The sequence below is a fragment of the Pseudorca crassidens genome, chromosome 5, assembly GCF_039906515.1.
Source record: "Pseudorca crassidens isolate mPseCra1 chromosome 5, mPseCra1.hap1, whole genome shotgun sequence".
Classification (NCBI taxonomy): Eukaryota; Metazoa; Chordata; class Mammalia; order Artiodactyla; family Delphinidae; genus Pseudorca; species Pseudorca crassidens.
In genome coordinates, this window is record NC_090300.1 from 74,764,740 (window position 1) to 74,786,152 (window position 21,413).

At 42.3% G+C, this 21,413-nt stretch overlaps 1 protein-coding gene across 3 annotated transcripts in view; it reads right to left on the bottom strand.

The window, feature by feature from the left end:
* The window catches only part of ATP13A4 (ATPase 13A4), a 151,431-nt gene that overhangs the window by 101,847 nt on the left and 28,171 nt on the right, over positions 1 to 21,413 (bottom strand). For all 3 annotated transcript variants that reach the window (XM_067738441.1, XM_067738442.1, XM_067738443.1), the window contains exon 2: positions 3,593 to 3,766. In XM_067738441.1, coding sequence (XP_067594542.1) covers positions 3,593 to 3,766 — 174 coding nt within the window. The remainder of the gene's footprint in view (positions 1 to 3,592; positions 3,767 to 21,413) is intronic.

The window sequence follows — 21,413 nt, forward strand, 5'->3', positions numbered from 1 at the left end:
ATCTTTACTGAACAGCTATTATAATATAATTCAAATAATATCTTTCTTAAGGTATCATTTTAATGCAAATAACCTTACAGCAGACTTTTAATCTATTGACTCTCAAAGCTTATTTTTATCCAAGGCTCACATAGTAAAAGTGTTTGAAATAATCGCGTTCTTATCTAATTACATAAAGACTAATTTAGCACCTCATTTATTTGGAGAGTCTCTGGCATAGCAAATCCATTTAAAATGAGGCACAAGAGCAGGTAGTTAAAAATTAAGGTTGAAATCAAGATGAAAAAGACAAGATTGAAGCTGGTTTCAATAGCTCTGATGAGTTGCAGAGGGCAGTGTAATGGGAGAAAGGCTTAATACACTTTCAAAGAGCCAAAGAAAGGGGCAGGGTGATGGAATGCAGCTCCCTGAGGCACTGATGCCTTTTTGAATCTTTCTGCTGTATGTCCAGTTCAAAGCTGATCACAGGCAACTAGGAGAGGTGACCTGCTTGAGCACATATGAGTGTTGGGGATTTCTAGTTATAGGGCATCTTCCCCATGTCTCCTGTCCTGGAAGGAAGTGCCAGGCCTCCTGGATAATAAGGGAAGGACACAGCGTCCAGATGAGCAGGGCCATTATACATGGGTGCATCGAGGCTATAGCAAGCGCTTTCGTACAGCAAGCTTGTGAAGTTGCTATATCAAAAACACATACACGATCAAAATTGTCTTTGATGATGCACTTTACAGTTTGTAAATGGTTTTTACATATGTAATCTCACTTCATCCTCACACCAACCCAAGAAAGAACAAGTGCTTTTACTAGGCCCATTTTACAGATAGAGAAACTGAGGTCCTGAAACATTAAGTAACAAACCTAAGGTGTCGTGTACCTAAGGTGCTGGGACTAGAAGTCAAAACTTTTGACTCCGAATCCCATAATGGACCAGCTCCGTGTTGGTTGATATTTTTTTTATTTCTTTCACTCTTACCAGATCTTCTTTTCTTTCTTTGTAAATTTTAGGTTCTATTATTGAAGTATAGTCCATTTACAATATTATATTAGCTTCAGATGTACAGCATAGTGATTCAGTATTTTTACAGATTATACTCCATTAAAAGTCATCACAAGATAATGGCTATAATTCCCTGTGCTGTATAATACATTCTTGTTGTATATCATAGTAGTTTATGTCATGCATAGTAGCTTGTATCTTACTAGATCTTTCTCTTTTCTCCCTCTTTATTTTTCTGTTACCTATTTCCCTCTCCTTTTCTTTCATTTTGCTCCCTTCCTTGCCATTTCCTTGTTCATTTCCTTTTGCTCCTCTCTGTGCCTTGACTCTGCCAGCAACCTCGGAACTTATAGCTCAGCCAACCACATGCTCTCAGATCTGAAGAGTCTGGTGATACATTCTGAAAGACAGAAAGCTTTTCTGTTTCTGAGGTTGTTTCTGCTGCAACAAAAGCATTGCCCCCTGAGAACTAGCTGCGCGAAATGAAAGCACCTGCAGGGTAGAGTGAAGTACTTTTCCAAATCCTCCTTTCATGACAAAAAAGAAGAATCTCATAGGTCCTTAAGTTCACATGGAACAGGTTGAACTATGAAAGTATCCCAAAGATGTGGTCTTCCATAAGTCCTTACATCCCTACCCTGAGCCCCTGAAAATAAACCTCTCTCTACCCCTGCTCCAGCAAGACACTAGGGCTGTATACAGCAGGACCACTTACAATACTTTGCTAAATCTGGATAAGTCCCTTTGAGACCATATAAATATATATTGGCTGAGCCATAAAGCAAATGTCCAGGCCCCTGTTCCTCTCCCAAGGACCAAGTAAGCTCGCCAGTGGGAGTGGTGACTATCTGCAGCAGTTTTGCTCAAAGTATGGTCCCTTACCAGAAGCATTAGCATCATCTGAGAACTTGTTAAAAATGCAAACTCTGGAGCCCCAATGCAAATCTAAAGAATTAGAAGCCCTGGGAGGGGGGCCCAGCAATCTGTTCATAGCCCTCCAGATGATTCTAATGCTGGTTGGTGTTTGGAATCTACGTGCAGTTGTGTGGGGACAACCCTGAACTAGGAACTGGGATATATGGTACTTCTTCCTGGTGAGGCCCCTAACTCATCAAGGAGTGTGGCTAAAATATGCACCCTCTCCAGACCCCATTTCCTCCCCCAATCAAATGACGAGATCTTCCTTGGTGAGCGCCAGGCACTCTTCTCTCATGCATATTCTGTGAGCCTTCATGAAGTATGGTTTGAGGCAGCAGTGGAGCAGGGCTCCCAGCCCAACATCATCAGCATGAGATGCTCTGACTCCACTATCATCTTGCCTTCTTAATGTCTTGAAGGCTATTCTCCAAGAATCTTGAGTTAAATTATAGTTGAACTTGGGTGGAGCTGCCTCAGCTCTCATCTGTAATATGGTCCACGTGTCAGCTAAGCCGGGACATACGACGGGTGGCTCTTGAAGTGACCAGGAGCCAGAAATAAGGGATGGGGCTGAGCCCAGGGAGGGCAGGTCAACAAAGACAAACTTCATCCAACTGCCAGTTTCATTGAGGTCTAGCTCCAACTCAGAGTGAAATATGTAAAAAAAATTGGGGGCCAGTTATAAGACTTGCTGCTATCCTCTTCTCTCACTGAAATGAATAGAATGTTTATCTAGAGAGGTCGCTACATAAAAAAAGAAGCTAACAGCCTAGTAGAGTTTGATTTATCAAGAATTTGGTTGTCATTCTGGGTCATTTGGGCTGACACATTGTTAGACACACTCAGTAAAAGTTAGCCCGAAAAGGGTCCTCTGTGAGACTGCACTTTGACTTCTATCAAGAGGAATGTCCACTTTAGCCTGTCAGCCACCACATATGTATGGAATCCCTACCATGTGCCGGAACTAGGGATGCAGTTAACAAGTTAGAGATAGTCCCTTCTTCTGTGGAGCTAACAGTCCAGCAGGAACAAGGCACTTCACCTAAGTGTAATGAGTGCTAGAAGGAAGTGTTATCAGAGCCAATACAGGGGAACTCCCCTAACACCAGGACCTTGTATTAGCAGAAAGCGGCAATCTACTCAGGGACAAGATGGCCACAATTTTAAACCCTAGCATATCTACAGGATGCAACAGACTCCTATCAATAACCATGGCTCTCTCAGAGGAGCAGGGGAAGACAGGATCCTCCTCAGAGGGGTACTTCCCACCTCCTCCCCACCTTCCCTTCCCCCAGGGATACCCCAGTGGAGGGGAGCTGGGATAGGCATTGATATGTCAGGATGGGGGTGGGGAGAAGGATGAGTATGAACGTTATAACCTATAGCCTGACATAACTACTTCACACTATTATTTTTAACTGTTAACATGGTTATTCCCTATTCCGACATTCACTAAAAATCACAATTTAAAAGGAATACCCTATGAATTAGGTCTTCTTAATGAAATCCAATCATACACAAATTATTGAATTCTTGGTAAGTAAATGTAAGGCTGTGATGGAGCCTGAGGCTGGACATCCAGCTGCCGCCTGCCTTGTGTTCATCTCCCCACAACCATCCCATAACAAGGTGTCCAGGAAAAAGGGCCACCAGGTACAGAACCAGGTACACACTTACTGTTGTCCTCAGCAACACGACGTCTGCTTCTTGCAAGGAACACGGGATGCAATTTGCCCACACGTGCCAAGCGGGTCTCCAGTAAAACACCAAGGGGAGGATCCCAAAGGAGAAGATAGATCCAGCAAGGCAGAGGGTTTTCCGGCAGCTCTGAGTCCGGTAGCCAAATATCTCCTGGGACAGAACCAAAATGACCCCAAACATTGATTAAGCACAACAAACAACAAATGAACAAATTGGAATTTTGGTGATGAAACTGGTGGGAGGGGCAGAGAGTGAAGAAGCTGAGGAAGGTAAGGGGAGGACAGAGTGAGGGGTTGAGGAAGTGAAGAATCCCTGACAAAGATCCTTCCTTAAACATGATCCCAGCCCTCCAAGAAGTTGTAATCTAACTGGGAAATTCAGTTTCTACAATTTCAGCACGTGGCTACCCCATGCCAAACACTATACTACATGATATGCTATATGGTTTCAGTCTCTCAAGCATCTCCTGAATAGGGTAATATGACCCTCACTCCATAAATGATGAGGCTTAGCTCAGAAAGGCTGAATGTAATGACTTGTCCAAGGCCACACAGCTGGCAAGTTCTGCTGCCCTGATTCAAACCCAGATCTGTCAGCCTTCAGGTCTTGAACTCAACCCACAGACGTGATCATGAGCCATGTGACAGAAGGACTGGGTGACGGCAGCAATGAATGATTCCCTTGGCTGGAACCAGGGAACCACCATGGGCAAGAGGGGCTAGAAAAGGCCTTGAGTTTGGAGTCAGGATTTGGTGAAAGTGTTTGACCAAAAGAGGATGAACAACTAAATCCCAGCTTGCCTTTAAGGGTTTGCAGTACAGGGAGCTATGCCTTCCTAGCCTCCTCTCTTGTTTAATAACAAAAAGAATTTTACATCAAGGGGAAAACACCGCAGAGACAATTTAGTTTATTTCAACTATTGAGCAGCTGCTATGTGCCATGAGGGTACAAATAACAAAAAGATAAGAGACCGACCTCTAATAAATGTATAATCTGGACAAACTTCTTCCTTCCAAGGAAAGCCTGGGACAGAATGGAAAACCACACCTGAAGCTTATGGCCTAGGTCCCACAGCTATATCCCACAAAGTCATAGGTGTACTTTATACCGGTTATAATGGCTACAGTTGAGAGGAAGGAGAGGGTCCGAGTTAAAAGCACATTCTCTGGACCAAAACACTTTGAGTTCAAAGCCTAGTGTGCCCCTTACTGGCTGTGACCTTGAACAAGTTAGTTAACCTCTTTATTCCTCAGTTTGTCATCTATAAAATGGGGGTGCTGATAGTACCCCCGTCCCAGGGCTGCTGTGTGTTACTGTGTATAAGTGCTATGTAAACATTTACTGCTGCTGCTACGATTTTACTATTTCCCCTAACATAGACCTGAAATTCGACCCCTGGGTTTACTGGCATTTAGAGCTAAGAATTAGTATCAATAGTTCTGCTTTTGTTAGAATTGCCTGTTAGGATAATAAGGGAGCTGGAACATGCATCTTTAAATCCACCGACTTCTCTGTCTCACTTGGTAAAGATATATTATCAGAAAAGTTTCTGTGATCCTTGACGGAAAGCTGCTTTCATGTGTAGTTACTAGGTCCCTTTCTCTTATTAGCAGTGCACGCAGGTGCCAAACGGCTTCCTTAGGTAGTGTCCACATCTGGCATGCCTTTGATAAAACGCTTACCTCGCCTCAGAAATACAAGCTCTTGACTCATTTTGCAAAGTAGAATGTCTATCCTGACATAAATATTCTTCTGTCCCACACTCAAGCTATTGCTCCCCAGATGCCAAGCCTGAGATGCTCTGTCCCCTCACCACGCTAGAAACAATGCTTTGTTGGTTTCATACCAAGCAGGGTCCCAATTCTAAATTCCAGACACCTGTCTGAGTCCATCCCACTGTCTTTTCCCACATGCTTTTATTATATTCCTACACTTTGGAACAGATCAACTTCTATCTGCCCTCCCCATCTGTCCATTTTTTCATCTTTTTAAAATATTATATTTAAAAGGTTGCTCATCTTGCCATTCAATCTAGCTCCTCATACAATATAACGAAGTTATGCCAGTTCTATAAGCACAAACCTCCCTGTCAATGTGCATTCTTTTACAGGCTATGCAATGAGAGCTCTGTGTAGTTTCCAAAGTGTCTTCATGTTCATTATCAAAGTAAAGCAGGAATGATGACCTTCCATTTCCAGCTAAGAAAACTGAAAAACTGAAAAATTTAAAGTAATTATAGGACTTCCCTGGTGGCGCAGTGGTTAAGAATCCTCCTGCTGGGGGGCTTCCGGGAAGATGGCGGAAGAGTAAGACGTGGAGATCACCTTCCTCCCCACAGATACACCAGAAATACATCTACACATGGAACAACTCCTACAGAACACCTACTGAACGCTGGCAGAAGACCTCAGACCTCCCAAAAGACAAGAAACCCACCCCTCCACACGTACCTGGGTAGGGCAAAAGAAAAAAGAATAAACAGAGACAAAAGGATAGGGACGGGACCTGCACCAGTGGGAAGGAGCTGTGAAGGAGGAAAGCTTTCCACACACTAGGAAGGACACTTTTCCACACACTATTCGCGGGCGGAGGCTGCGGGTGGCGGAGGGGCAAAGCTTCGGAGCCGCGGAGGAGAGCGCAGCAACAGGGGTGCGGAAGGAAAAGCGGAGAGATTCCCGCACAGAGGTTCAGGGCCGACTGGCACTCACCAGGCCGAGAGCCTTGTCTGCTCACCCGCCGGGGCGGGCGGGGCTGCGAGTTGAGGCTCGGGCTTCGGTCGGAGCGCAGGGAGAGGACTGGGGTTGGTGGTGTGAACACAGCCTGCAGGTGGTTAGTGCGCCACGGCTAGCCGGGAGGGAGTCCGGGGAAAAGTCTGGACCTACCGAAGAGGCAGGAGACATTTTCTTCCCTCTTTGTTTCCTGGTGCGCGAGGAGAGGGGATTAAGAGCGCTGCTTAAAGGAGCTCCAGAGACGGGCGCGAGCCGCGGCTAAAAGCGCGGACCCCAGAGACGGGCGGGAGACGCTAAGGCTGCTGCTGCCGCCACCAACAAGCCTGTGTGCGAGCACAGGTCACTATTCACACCCCTCTCCCGGGGAGCCTGTGCAGCCCGCCACTGCCAGGGTCCCGGGATCCAGGAACAACTTCCCCAGGAAAACGCACGGCGCGCCTCAGGCTGGTGCAACGTCACGCCGGCCTCTGCCGCCGCAGGCCCGCCCCGCACTCCGTGCCCCTCCCTCCCCCCCGGCCTGAGTGCGCCAGAGCCCGCGAATCAGCAGCTCCTTTAACCCCGTCCTGTCTGAGCGAAGAACAGACGCCCTCCAGCGACCTACACACAGAGACGGGGCCAAATCCAAAGCTGAGCCCCGGGAGCTGTGAGAACAAAGAAGAGAAAGGGAAATCTCTCCCAGCAGCCTCAGAAGCAGCGGATTAAAGCTCCACAATCAACCTGATGTACGCTGCATCTGTGGAATACCTGAATAGACAACGAACCATCCCAAATTGAGGAGGTGGACTTTGAGAGCAAGATTTATGATTTTTTTCCCCTTTTCCTCTTTTTGTGAGTGTGTATGTATATGCTTCTGTGTGAGATTTTTGTCTGTATAGCTTTGCTTCCACCATTTGTCCTAGGGTTCTATCCTTCCTTTTTTTTTTTTAATTTTTTTTCTTAACAATTAATTGTATATTAATAACTTTATTTTACTTTATCTTCTTTCTTTCTTTCCTTCCTTCCCTGATTTAGACAACGAATCATCCCAAATTGAGGAGGTGGACTTTGAGAGCAAGATTTATGATTTTTCCCCTTTTCCTCTTTTTGTGAGTTTGTATGTGTCTGCTTCTGTGTGAGATTTTCTCTGTATAGCTTTGCTTCCACCATTTGTCCTAGGGTTCTATCTGTCCTTTTTCTTGTTGTTGTTTTTTTAAATTTTTTTCTTAATAATTATTTTTTATTTTAATAACTTTATTATATTTTATCTTTATTTTATTTTACTTTATCTTCTATCTTTCTTCCTTTTATTCCTTCCTTCCCTCCTTCCTTCCTCCATCCCTCCCTCCCTTCCTTCCCTCCTTTCTTTCTTTCTACTTCTACTAATTCTTTCTTTCTACTTTTTCTCCCTTTTATTCTGAGCTGTGTGAATGAAAGGCTCTTGGTGCTGCAGCCAGGAGTCAGTGCTGTGCCTCTGAGGTGGAAGAGCCAACTTCAGGACACTGGTCCACAAGAGACCTCCCAGCTCCACATAATATCAAACGGCAAAAATCTCCCAGAGATCTCCACCTCAACACCAGCAGCCAGCTTCACTCAACAACCAGCAAGCTACATTGCTGGACACCCTATGCCAAACAACTAACAAGACAGGAACACAACCCCACCCATTAGCAGACAGGCTGTCTAAAATCATAATAAGTCCACAGACACCCCAAAACACACCTCCAGACGTGGACCTGCCCACCAAAAAGACAAGATCCAGCCTCATCCACCAGAACACAGGCACTAGTCCCCTCCTCTATGAAGCCTACACAACCCACTGAACCAACCTTAGCCACTGGGGACAGACACCAAAAACAATGGGAACTACAAACCTGCAGCCTGCAAAAAGGAGACCCCAAACACAATAAGATAAGCAAAATGAGAAGACAGAAAAACACACAGCAGATGAAGGAGCAAGATAAAAACTCACCAGACCTAACAAATGAAGAGCAAATAGGCAGTCTACCTGAAAAAGAATTCAGAATAATGATAGTAAAGATGATCTAAAATCTTGGAAATAGAATGGACAAAATGCAAGAAACATTTAACAAGGACCTAGAAGAACGAAAGATGAAACAAACAACGATGAACAACACAATAAATGAAATTAAAAATACTCTAGATGGGGGCTTCCCTGGTGGCTCAGTGGTTGAGAGTCCGCCTGCCAATGCAGGGGACACGGGTTCGTGTTCCGGTCCGGGAAGATCCCACATGCCGCGGAGTGGCTGGGCCCGTGAGCCATGGCCGCTGAGCCTGCGCGTCCGGAGCCTGTGCTCCGCAATGGGAGAGGCCACAGCGGTGAGAGGCCTGCGTACCGCAAAAAAAAAAAAAAAAAAAAAATACTCTAGATGGGATCAATAGCAGAATAACTGAGGCAGAAGAACGGGTAAGTGACCTGGAAGATAAAATAGTGGAAATAACTACTGCAGAGCAGAATAAAGAAAAAAGAATGAAAAGAACTGAGGACACTCTCAGAGACCTCTGGGACAACATTAAATGCACCGACATTCAAATTATAGGCGTTCCAGAAGAAGAAGAGAAAAATAAAGTGACTGAGAAAATATCTGAAGAGATTAGAGTTGAAAACTTCCCTAATACGGGAAAGGAAATAGTTAATCAAGTCCAGGAAGCACAGTGAGTCCCATACAGGATAAATCCAAGGATAAATACACCAAGACACATATGAATCAAACTGTCAAAAATTAAATACAAAGAAAACATATTAAAAGCAGCAAGGGAAAAACAACAAATAACACACAAGGGACTCCCCATAAGGTTAACAGCTGATATTTCAGCAGAAACTGCAAGCCACAAGGGACTGGCAGGACGTATTTGAAGTGATAAAGGAGAAAACCCTGCAACCAAGATTACTCTACCCAGCAAGGATCTCATTCAGATTTGATGGAGAAATTAAAACCTTTACAGACAAGCAAAAGCTGAGAGAGTTCAGCACCACCAAACCAGCTTTACAACAACTGCTAAAGGAACTTCTCTAGGCAAGAAACACAAGAGAAGGAAAAGACCTACAATAACGAACCCAAAACAATTAGGAAAATGGGAATAGGAATATACATATCGATAATTACCTTAAATGTAAATGGACTAAATGCTCCCACCAAAAGACACAGATTGGCTGAATGGATACAAAAACAAGACCCATATATTTGCTGTCTACAAGAGACCCACTTCAGACCTAGAGACACATACAGACTGAAAGTTAGGGGATGGAAAAAGATATTTCATGCAAATGGAAACCAAGAGAAAGCTGGAGTAACAATTCTCATGTCAGACAAAATAGACTTTAAAGTAAAGACTATTAGAAGAGACAAAGAAGGACACTACATAATGATCAAGGGATCGATCCAAGAAGAAGATATAACAATTGTAAATATTGATGCACCCAACACAGGAGCACCTCAATACATAAGGCAAATACTAACAGCCATAAAAGGGGAAATCGACAGTAACACATTCATAGTAGGGAACTTTAACACCCCACTTGCACCAATGGACAGATCACCCAAAATGAAAATAAACAAGGAAACACAAGCTTGAAATGATACATTAAACAAGATGGACTTAATTGATATTTATAGGACATTCCATCCAAAAACAACAGAATACACATTCTTCTCAAGTGCTCATGGAACATTCTCCAGGATAGATCATATCTTGGGTCACAAGTCAAGCCTTGGTAAATTTAAGAAAACTGAAACTGTTTCAAGTATCTTTTCCGATCACAATGCTATGAGACTAGATATCAATTACAGGAAAAGATCTGTAAAAAATACAAACACATGGAGGCTAAACAATACACTACTTAATAACGAAGTGATCACTGAAGAAATCGAAGACAAAATAAAAAAAATACCTAGAAACAAATGACAATGGAGACACGATGACCCAAAATCTATGGAATGCAGAAAAAGCAGTTCTAAGAGGGAAGTTTATAGCAATACAATCCTACCTTAAGAAACAGGAAACATCTCGAATAAACAACATAAACTTGCACATAAAGCAATTAGAGAAAGAAGAACAAACAAACCCCAAAGTTAGCAGAAGGAAAGAAATCATAAAAATCAGATCAGAAATAAATGAAAAAGAAATGAAGCAAATGATAGCAGAGATCAATAAAACTAAAAGCTGGTTCTTTGAGAAGATAAACAAAATTGATAAACCATTTGCCAGAATCATCAAGAAAAAAAGGGAGCAGACTCAAATCAATAGAATTAGAAATGCAAAAGGAGAAGTAACAACTGACACTGCAGAAATACAAAAGATCATGAGAGATTACTACAAGCAACTCTATGCCAATAAAATGGACAACCCAGAAGAAATGGACAAATTCTTAGAAATGCACAACCTGCCAAGACTGAATGAGGAAGAAATAGAAAATATGAACAGACCAATCACAAGCACTGAAATTGAAACTGTGATTAAAAATCTTCCAACAAACAAAAGCCGAGGACCAGATGGCTTCACAGGCGAATTCTATCAAACATTTAGGGAAGAGCTAACACCTATCCTTCTCAAACTCTTCCAAAATATAGCAGAGGGAGGAACACTCCCAAACTCATTCTACAAGGCCACCATCACCCTGATACCAAAACCAGACAAGGATGTCACAAAGAAAGAAAACTACAGGCCAATATCACTGATGAACATAGATGCAAAAATCCTCAACAAAATACTAGCAAACAGAATCCAACAGCACATTAAAAGGATCATACACCATGATCAAGTGGGGTTTATCCCAGGAATGCAAGGATTCTTCAGTATACGCAAAACAATCAATGTGATAAACCATATTAAGAAATTGAAGGAGAAAAACCATATGATCATCTCAATAGATGCAGAGAAAGTTTTCGACAAAATTCAACACCCATTTATGATAAAAATCCTGCAGAAAGTAGGCATGGGGGAACTTTCCTCAACATAATAAAGGCCATATATGACAAACCCACAGCAAGCATCATCCTCAATGGTGAAAAACTGAAAACATTTCCACTAAGATCAGGAACAAGACAAGGTTGCCCACTCTCACCACTCTTATTCAACATAGTTTTGGAAGTTTTAGCCACAGCAATCAGAGAAGAAAAGGAAATAAAAGGAATTCAAATCGGAAAAGAAGAAGTAAAGCTGTCACTGACTGCAGATGACATGATACTATACATAGAGAATCCTAAAGATGCTACCAGAAAACTACTAGAGCTAATCAATGAATTTGGTAAAGTAGCAGGGTACAAAATTAATGCACAGAAATCTCTGGCATTCCTATACACTAATGATGAAAAATCTGAAAGTGAAACCAAGAAAACACTCCCATTTACCATTGCAACAAAAAGAATAAAATATCTAGGAATAAACCTACCTAAGGAGACGAAAGACCTGTGTGCAGAAAATTATAAGACACTGATGAAAGAAATTAAAGATGATACAAATAGATGGAGAGATATACCATGTTCTTGGATTGGAAGAATCAACATTGTGAAAATGACTCTTACTCCCCAAAACAATCTACAGATTCAATGCAATCCCTATCCAACTACCAATGACATTCTTCACAGAAGTAGAACAAAAAAATTCACAATTTGTACGGAAACACAAAAGACCCCGAATAGCCAAAGCAATCTTAAGAACGAGAAACGGAGCTGTAGGAATCAGGATCCCTGACTTCAAACTATACTACAAAGCTACAGTAATCAAGGCAGTATGGTACTGGCACAAAAACAGAAATATAGATCAATGGAACAGGATAGAAAGCCCAGAGATAAACCCACGCACATATGGTCACCTTATCTTTGATAAAGGAGACAGGAAGTACAGTGGAGAAAGGACAACCTCTTCAATAAGTGGTGCTGGGGAAACTGGACAGCTACATATAAAAGTATGAGATTAGATCACTCCCTAACACCATACACAAAAATAAGCTCAAAATGGGTTAAAGACCTAAGTGTAAGGCCAGAAACTATCAATCCCTTAGAGGAAAACATAGGCAGAACACTCTATGACATAAATCACAGCAAGATCCTTTTTGACCCACCTCCTAGAGAAATGGAAATAAAAACAAAAATAAACAAATGGGACCTAATGAAACATCAAAGCTTTTGCACAGCAAAGGAAACCATAAACAAGACCAAAAGACAACCCTCAGAATGGGAGAAAATATTTTCAAATGAAGCAACTGACAAAGGATTAATCTCCAAAATTTATACGCAGCTCATGCAGCTCAATAACAAAAAAACAAATAACCTAATCCAAAAATGGGCAGAAGACCTAAATAGACATTTCTCCAAAGAAGGTATACAGACTGCCAACAAACACATGAAAGAATGCTCAACTTCATTAATCATTAGAGAAATGAAAATCAAAACTACAATGAGATATCATCTCACAGCAGTCAGAATGGCCATCATCAAAAAATCTAGAAACAATAAATGCTGGAGAGGGTGTGGAGAAAAGGGAACCCTCTTGCACTGTTGGTGGGAATGTAAATTGATACAGCCACTGTGGAGTATGGTATGGAGGTTCCTTAAAAAACTACAAATAGAACTACCATATGACCCAGCAATCCCACTACTGGGCATATTCCCTGAGAAAACCATAATTCAAAAAGAGTCATGTACCAAAATGTTCATTGCAGCTCTATTTACAATCGCCCAGAGATGGAAACATCCTAAGTGTCCATCATCGGATGAATGGATAAAGAAGATGTGGCACATATATACAATGGAATATTACTCAGCCATAAAAAGAAACAAAATTGAGCTATTTGTAATCAGGTGGATAGACCTAGAGTCTGTCATACACAGTGAAGTAAGTCAGAAAGAGAAAAGACAAGTACCGTATGCTAACACATATATATGGAATTTAAGAAAAAAAAATGTCATGAAGAACCTAGGGTTAAGACAGGAATAATGACACAGAACTACTAGAGAATGGACTTTAGGATATGGGGAAGGGGAAGGGTAAGCTGTGACAAAGCGAGATAGAGGCATGGACATATATACACTACCAAACGTAAGGTAGATAGCTAGTGGGAAGCAGCCGCATGGCACAGGGAGATCAGCTCGGTGCTTTGTGACCGCCTGGAGGGGTGGGATAGGGAGGGTGGGAGGGAGGGAGACGCAAGAGGGAAGAGAGATGGGAACATATGTATATGTATAACTGATTCACTTTATTATAAAGCAGAAACTAACAAAAAAATAAAATAAAATAAAAAAGAAATCAAAGCAATTTACACACTGAGGACATATACTCAATCCTGAGCACATTGAGAGTCTGTTTTGATGAATGTGTAAGTCGAGTGCTGGGAACAAGAGACAAACTGTAGGACCAGCTCAAGATGGGAGTTCTAGTAAGACATAGCTACACAGAAGGAGTTATCCCAAAGGGCTATACCCACGGTGTAGCAGTAGACCAGAAATAAATTAAGGCCCTTATAGGGAAAAAGACAAGAAATATTTTCATTTTCAGCCTTGGCTCTGGGTGAAATGAAAGTTTTCTTTGTGAATTCTTAATCATGAGCCAGCCATATTTTCAGGATAATCCCAAAGACCTTAAATCAAGATATATGTTAAATTTGTCCTGAATTATTGTTAGCTCTGGGCTTTTGGCAGAAGCAAATCCTCTAGATGAACATACCTTCAAGAACACCCCATAGCAGCAATTTAGATAGAGTTCCACTAAACAGTAGCTCAAATGGAAAAATCTCAAAACTCACAAGAAAAGAAGGTACAAAAAGAGAGCCACACAAAAAACAAGACTCCAGAATGGAAAATATCAGGCTTATAATATAAAAATAAGTATTTCAATATTTAAATGAGTAAGAGAAATATTACTCAGCCATAAAAAAGAGTGAAATAATGCCATTTGCAGCAACATGCATAGATCTAGAGATTATTATACTAAGCAAAGTCAGACAGAGAAAGACAAATATAATATTACTTATATGTGGAATCTAAAAAACAGTACAAATTAACTTATTTACAAAACAGAAACAGACTCACAGACATAGAAAACAAAGTTATGGTTACCAAAGCAGAAGCCGGGGGAGGGATAAATTGGGAGTATGGGATTAACAGATGCACACTACCATATATGAAATATATGAATATATATAGGGAACTATATTCAATACCTTGTAATAAACTATAATGGAAAAGAGTAAAAAAAAGAACATATTTACATTAAAAAAAAAAAAGAATCCTCCTGCCAATGCAGCGGACACGGGTTTGAGCGCGCGTCCAGGAAGATCCTACATGCCACAGAGCAACTAACCCGTGCACCACAACTACTGAGCCTGCACTCTAGAGCCCGTGAGCCACACCTACTGAGCTCACGTGCCGCAACTACTAAAGCCCCTGCGCCTAGAGCCCGTGCTCCGCAACAAGAGAAGCCACCGCAATGAGAGGCCCGCGCACCGCAACGAAGAGTAATCCCGGTTCGCCGCAACTAGAGAAAGCCCATGCACAGCAACGAAGACCCAACACAACTAAAAACAAACTTAAAGTGATTATAGTAATAGTTATTATTAACAACTAATAATTTGAAAACAATGACGGCAGCTAACATTGGTGGAGCACTGAAACGCCTTTCACCAAGCACTTTATACACACTTTCCTTTTGTTGAAAAAGACTAAAGTTTCCCAATGTACGATGCTCGTAAGTGACTCAGAGCTGGGCCTCCAGTCCAGGCCTCGGCAGCACACGGAAGACAATGTGAGCTGACCATTTCTACTCTAAGGCCGTTCTTCATTCTGTTTTTAATGTCAGTTCAATTGAAGAAATATTTTTTTTAAGTGTCCAGAGAATAGCAGGCATGTGCTAGACACAGAGATAAATGAGACAGTGCTTCCAGCGTCAAGAAGCTCATTTAGTTTAATGGGAAGCTCCAGAGGCACATAAACAGATTAAACAAGTTTAGAGCAATACAAGTGTTATAGAGAGAGGTGACTATATAAATTGTCGTCTGAATTGGGTGCTATTAATAACAACACAGGTAGACCAGAAGTATCCCAGGAAAGCCAGATGAACACCCCCTAGTCATACCAGAGTGGTACCCTAAAAGCTTGCTTGCTGTCAGCCTGTGGACACAACACCAGTTAGTAGCTCATGACCCATAACCCATTGCCAAATTTTCAGTAGAAAAGCTGGAATAATGTGGACAAGGAGTGTTCAGTTATTGCTTGTTGAAATGAGCTGAACTGTACTGACTTGAAGTGAATTACATTGCAGGGACTATTCATAGATACTGGGTTTAAAATTGCAAAACTTAGCCCAGTGCTGTTTCTTATCACCCCATAGCAATTTCCTTCCCGCATTACAAAGTACCTTCCATGTCTCCAAAAATGCTTGGGAGAACTGTCCCTGCTACCGTGCACTCCACCCACCCTTCCTCCCACAAAAAGGAGTCAATCAGTCAAGAAAAAAAAAAAAAACATGTTGGGAAAATGTCCAAAGAATATTACCCTCATGACAGTCTACAGGCATTACGGAATAGCGTGCTATCACTTTCATCATCCCCCTCCAACCCACAGATTCTCCTCCTCCCTCTGTCCCAGGGCATCTACATCCTTTGCACCCCTAAGGGCTTAAAGTCTGTCTTCCAGGTGTACAGGCCTTCTCCCTTCTTCCCTACCCTCAAGAAGTCAAACTAGGCTCCCCGGAGCAATGATCTAAACTACCTCAGCCAACAGAACCTCTTAAGAGTCTACAGATCCTCTCCCTAGAAACACACACACATAAAGTTCTCCATAGAGATTCAGGGGGTTCCCAGAATCTAGAAAAGACCCTGCCCTAGAGGGTTCATAAGGCTAAATCAAGGCTGATCTTTCAGAGTTTACACTCTTTATGTGAACCTGGGGTCTGGCACTAGGTAAGCACTTAGTGAATGCAGAAGTGTGAAGACAGGAACTCACGGAAATGCAGGGGAGAGTGAGAGGGTGACAACAAAAGCAGAGCAGTGACTGACTCCAAAAAGCTCCATCGGGTGGTATTATCACCTGGGAGCCACCAAGTCCTGAGAATCGTTCCCGGCCTTCTAGTCCCAGAGGCTGCCAGGAGAACACCTCTCCCAGAGAATACTCACATCAGCCAGGTCTCAGAAACCGGGGTGTCATGAGAGAGGGAGATGTATGTGCCTGTCACACGGACCAGATAAATACATGCTCAGGTATTAAGAGTTTGTTCTCTTCCCAGCGGCACCATTTCCACAGTTGTGATTGTCCTGCCGATGGAGCTGTAATCAAGCACAGTGCCTAAACTGGGCTCTGGAATCTTCTCTGACGAATTCTCTCACCCTGACTGACATGTCTTCTTTTAATATATTCAATCAATTACAGTCAGATCCTGTTGGCCTGAGAGCCATTTATTCTCTTTAAGACAATTTTGCATTTCTCTACTGGCTTCATTAAACATTGAAAAGTTTAAGTGATTCATTTTTTAAAAGTTTACTTCCCTAAAGATAAGCTCTTTTCCCTTATTTCCAAATGTTGGGAGTGAAGAGAATGTTTTGCTACAATTTCCACGCGGTACAACAAGTTGTGCTACTGGAATGCAGTTTATGTTACTGCCGATCTTCACCACACACTCTATTTAAATTTCTGTCTGGATCATTTCCTGTTTCCCACTCTTTTGTGCTAAATAACATTTCCTAAGTGTCCTAAGTTAACTTCTCCATCCAGCTGAGAAATTCTCAACCTGAATGATCTAATCTTAAACTGGAGGCTCAGAAAGAATGGCCTGCAGACAGGTTTCTTGTTGGCCTGATAAGTATTTCTTAAAACTTTAAATTGGCCCAATTATTTTCACATAAAAGCTCTACCTTTTCTTTAAAATTAATCAGAAATTGTGACCTTACTGTATTCACATTCTTGCACTGTAAGAATCAACTGGGGACTAAAAAAATGATACAAATGAACTTATTTACAAAACAGAAACAGACACAGAAAACAACCTTATGGTTACCAAAGGGGAAAGGTGGGGGGGAGGATAAATTACGAATTTGGGAGGAACATATACACACTACTATATATAAAATAAACAACAAGGACCTACTCTATAGCACAGAGAACTATACTCAATATTTTGTAATAACCTATATGGGAAAAGAATCTGAAAAAGTATAGATATATATATGAATAACTGAGTCTCTTTGCTGGACACCTGAAAATAACACAACAGTAAATCAACTATACTTCAATAAAAATAAATAAATAAATAATTTTAAAAATAATCCTCTGGGGAGCACCAAGAGACATGTACAAAATAGCCCAGGAACTAACCCACCACCACCCAATGAGACAGGGGATGATGCACTGTGATGTGTTCACACTACAAGATCTGATACAGCACTTCAAACAAATCAGCTCCCAGCAACACCCAAGAGTAGGGATGACTCTTAGTAATACAATAGTAAGTGAAAACAGTCAGTGCAAAGGCTTAGGTCAGCATGACAATCTTTTTTTTTTTTTTTTTTTGCGGTACGTGGGCCTCTCACTGTTGTGGCCTCTCCCGTTGCTGAGCACAGGCTCCGGACGCACAGGCTCAGCGGCCATGGCTCATGGGCCCAGCCGCTCCTCGGCATGTGGGATCTTCCCAGACCGGGGCACGAACCCGTGTCCCCTGCATTGGCAGGCGGACTCTCAACCACTGCGCCACCAGGGAGGCCCATGATAATCTTTTTATTAAGTTAAAAACGACTAAAATTTTAAGAATATTTTAAGGATACGCTTAAATAAAACTATATAGAAAGGAAGGCAAGGGAATGATGACCGCATGGTACAGGACAATGGTTACTTATATCGGGATGAGGCAGGGAGAGAAGGGACACATTGTCAAATGTAGGTCATTGTCAAAATTCTAGATTTTGTTTGAGTGGTGGGATCATCACATTATTATAAGGAGTTAATTAAATGACTAAATTAATGCAATACAGCATGGGCAAAGAACGAGTGTATCATGCACCAAAGATTATGGACAACTAATTGTGAGCACCTGAAGCCTTAAGGAAAAAAGGAAGAATCAGCCAGAGCAAGTGAGAGATGCCCCCCTTTAAACGAGCAGGTGCTCCCCATTTCCCATGGTCTCTGCCATGCTTTCTCTTTTCCCCAACACTGAGGCTCCATGTCAGCTTCTGTTTCTCATCTCATCCTGGGCCTGTTCACTGGAGATACAACTTCTCTCTGTAGGCCAGTGGTTCTCAACCAGGAGTTATCTTGTCCCCCTGAGGACATTTGGCAATGGCTGGAAGTCACTCTCACCTGGGTAAGAGGTGCTACAGACATCTGATGGGTAGAGGCCAGGAATGCTGTTAAACATCCAACAATGCAGAGGACAGCTGCCCCCAAAGCTCCACAAAAAAAAAAAAAACACATTATGTGGCCCAAAACTGTAGAGCTTGAGAAGCCTGCTATAGGCATTTGCCCCACCGAGGCAGGCCTCTAGGTCCTAGTGCCTAGAACGTCATCCTCAGCACCCAGAGGAGAACTAGACATTTTTGAGTTTGAAATCTACAGTAAACAAGGATAAGCACTTAATGCCAAATGACCCTAAGGTCAGTAGTGGTCATAGGAAGTCATTTTGCAGACGAGGAAACAGGACCTAAGAGAGAAAGCCAGCTGCCCCTATGGACTACACCCGCTTCCCTCCCCGAAAAGAACTACCCCTCTATCTCACTCTGCCCCAGCCACAAGGACGTTTCCTTAAACTCATGGAGCCCTATCCTGCCTCAGGATCTTCCATTGCCTGGCGACTTCTCATCCTTTTTTTTTTTTAAACATCTTTATTGTATAATTGCTTTACAATGGTGTGTTAGTTTCTGCTTTATAACAAAGTGGATCAGTTATACATATACATATGTTCCCATATCTCTTCCCTCTTGCGTCTCCCTCCCTCCCACCCTCCCTATCCCACCCCTCCAGGCGGTCACAAAGCACCGAGCTGATCTCCCTGTGCTATGCGGCTGCTTCCCACTAGCTATCCACCTTACATTTGGTAGTGTATATATGTCCACGACTCTCTCTCGCCCTGTCACAGCTCACCCTTCCCCCTCCCCATATCCTCAAGTCCATTCTCAAGAAGGTCTGTGTCTTTATTCCTGTCTTACCCCTAGGTTCTTCATGACATTTTTTTCCTTAAATTCCATATATATGTGTTAGCATACGGTATTTGTCTTTCTCTTTCTGACGTACTTCACTCTGTATGACAGACTCTAGGCCTATCCACCTCATTACAAATAGCTCAATTTCATTTCATTTTATGGCTGAGTAATATACCCTGAGAAAACCATAATTCAAAAAGAGTCATGTACCAAAATGTTCATTGCAGCTCTATTTACAATAGCCCGGAGATGGAAACAACCTAAGTGCCCATCATCGGATGAATGGATAAAGAAGATGTGGCACATATATACAATGGAATATTACTCAGACTTCTCATCCTTTTAAGTCTCCTTCAAATGTTTCCTTCTCAGAGAAGCCTTAGCCAATCTCCTATATAATTATAAGCCCCTGATCTCATACACCCTTTATAATACTTTTCTGGCATTTTCCCAACTGGAAATTTGTATTTTTTTTGCTTGCTTTTCTAACTGTTCTTCCTTTCTGTCCCCACAAGGCTTTAAGTTCTGTCAGTTTGGGATCCAGTCAAGTTTGTTTCCTCCAATACTGTTTACCCGGCACCTAGTATATGATCTGCACGTGGTCGGCACTGAATGAATGAATAAATAAATGAGTTATTGTACTGAGGGAAAGAGGGAAGGAAGGAAGAAGGAGGGAAGGATTAAGAGAAAGAGGAAATGAAAATTAATAAACCCTACTTTCCTTGTTCTATCCCAAGAAGTTTAACTATATCCTATTTTGGGGTATTCTAAAAATTAAATCAATGTACTGGAGGTCAAAGAAAAAAGGAGGCATAAGCAATCCCCAGACACTGTTCTGTGCCTTGGGCCATTAGGAAATGTTAACTAGTCTCATCATTTACATCACACTTAATCTCTAAGGCTAGGTTTCTTGAACAAGTGCTTTAATTTTTCTTTTTCTTCCTCCTTATCTGTCTCCAGGAGTTGAAAAGATGCCAAAGGTAAGGCTGAGTTTCCCAAGCTCCTCACCTTCAACAGAGACAAGCCAAGTGCCTGGGCTGGAAGGGGCAAACTGATTCGGACATCTGCCACCCAGGCTCCTGCTCTGGACCAAAGGTGAGTTCACAATTACCTTTGGGTGAGCTGTGCTAATTTCCTGGTCTTGGAAATTACTTTACAGTAAAATGATTTTTAAAATATATAAAGAGGGCTTCCCTGGTGGCGCAGTGGTTGAGAGTCCGCCTGCCAGGTTCGTGCCCCGGTCCGGGAAGATCCCACATGCTGCTGAGCGGCTGGGCCCGTGAGCCATGGCCGCTGAGCCTGCACGTCCGGAACCTGTGCTCTGCAACACTGGAGAGGCCGCAACAGTGAGAGGCCCGCGTACCGCAAAAAAAATAAAAATAAAAATAAAATATATAAAGAAATACTCTGCAACAATAACTACTTAACCACTGAGTCCCATTTTCCATTAACAGTGTTGTCATCCATTGAATGGTGCAAGTGTGAGCCTTGAGGGAGGGGATCCTTGGGAGTCTAGCGACCTGGCTGCCATTCACTGTCCTGTGGCAGAAAGTTAGAATATCATTAAGCTCAATTTCATTCTCAGGTCTGGGATTTCACTTCTCTCTTATTCCTAGCTTTGGAGTGCCCCCTCTCCGGCCATTGACTTCCAGTTTGCTTGTTCAGTGTTACCTCCCGAGATTGCTATGGGAAACAGTGGAATGACTCTGTCCGGCCCCAGAACAAAGGAACTCCACATGAAAATGTTTAGGTGCTGCATCCCCAGTGTAAAGTCTTCAAGGCATTTTTGCTTCTGTTCAATTTATATTGTCTACTGTGTCTAAGGCCATGGGTAAGGTAGGTCTGTTAGAGATAAATTTCCCACCCTCAAAGAGCTGACAGGAGAGGTGATGGATTAAAAAATATAATTCAGGGCAGAAAATATGAAGTGTCATGTGAAAAGCACAGA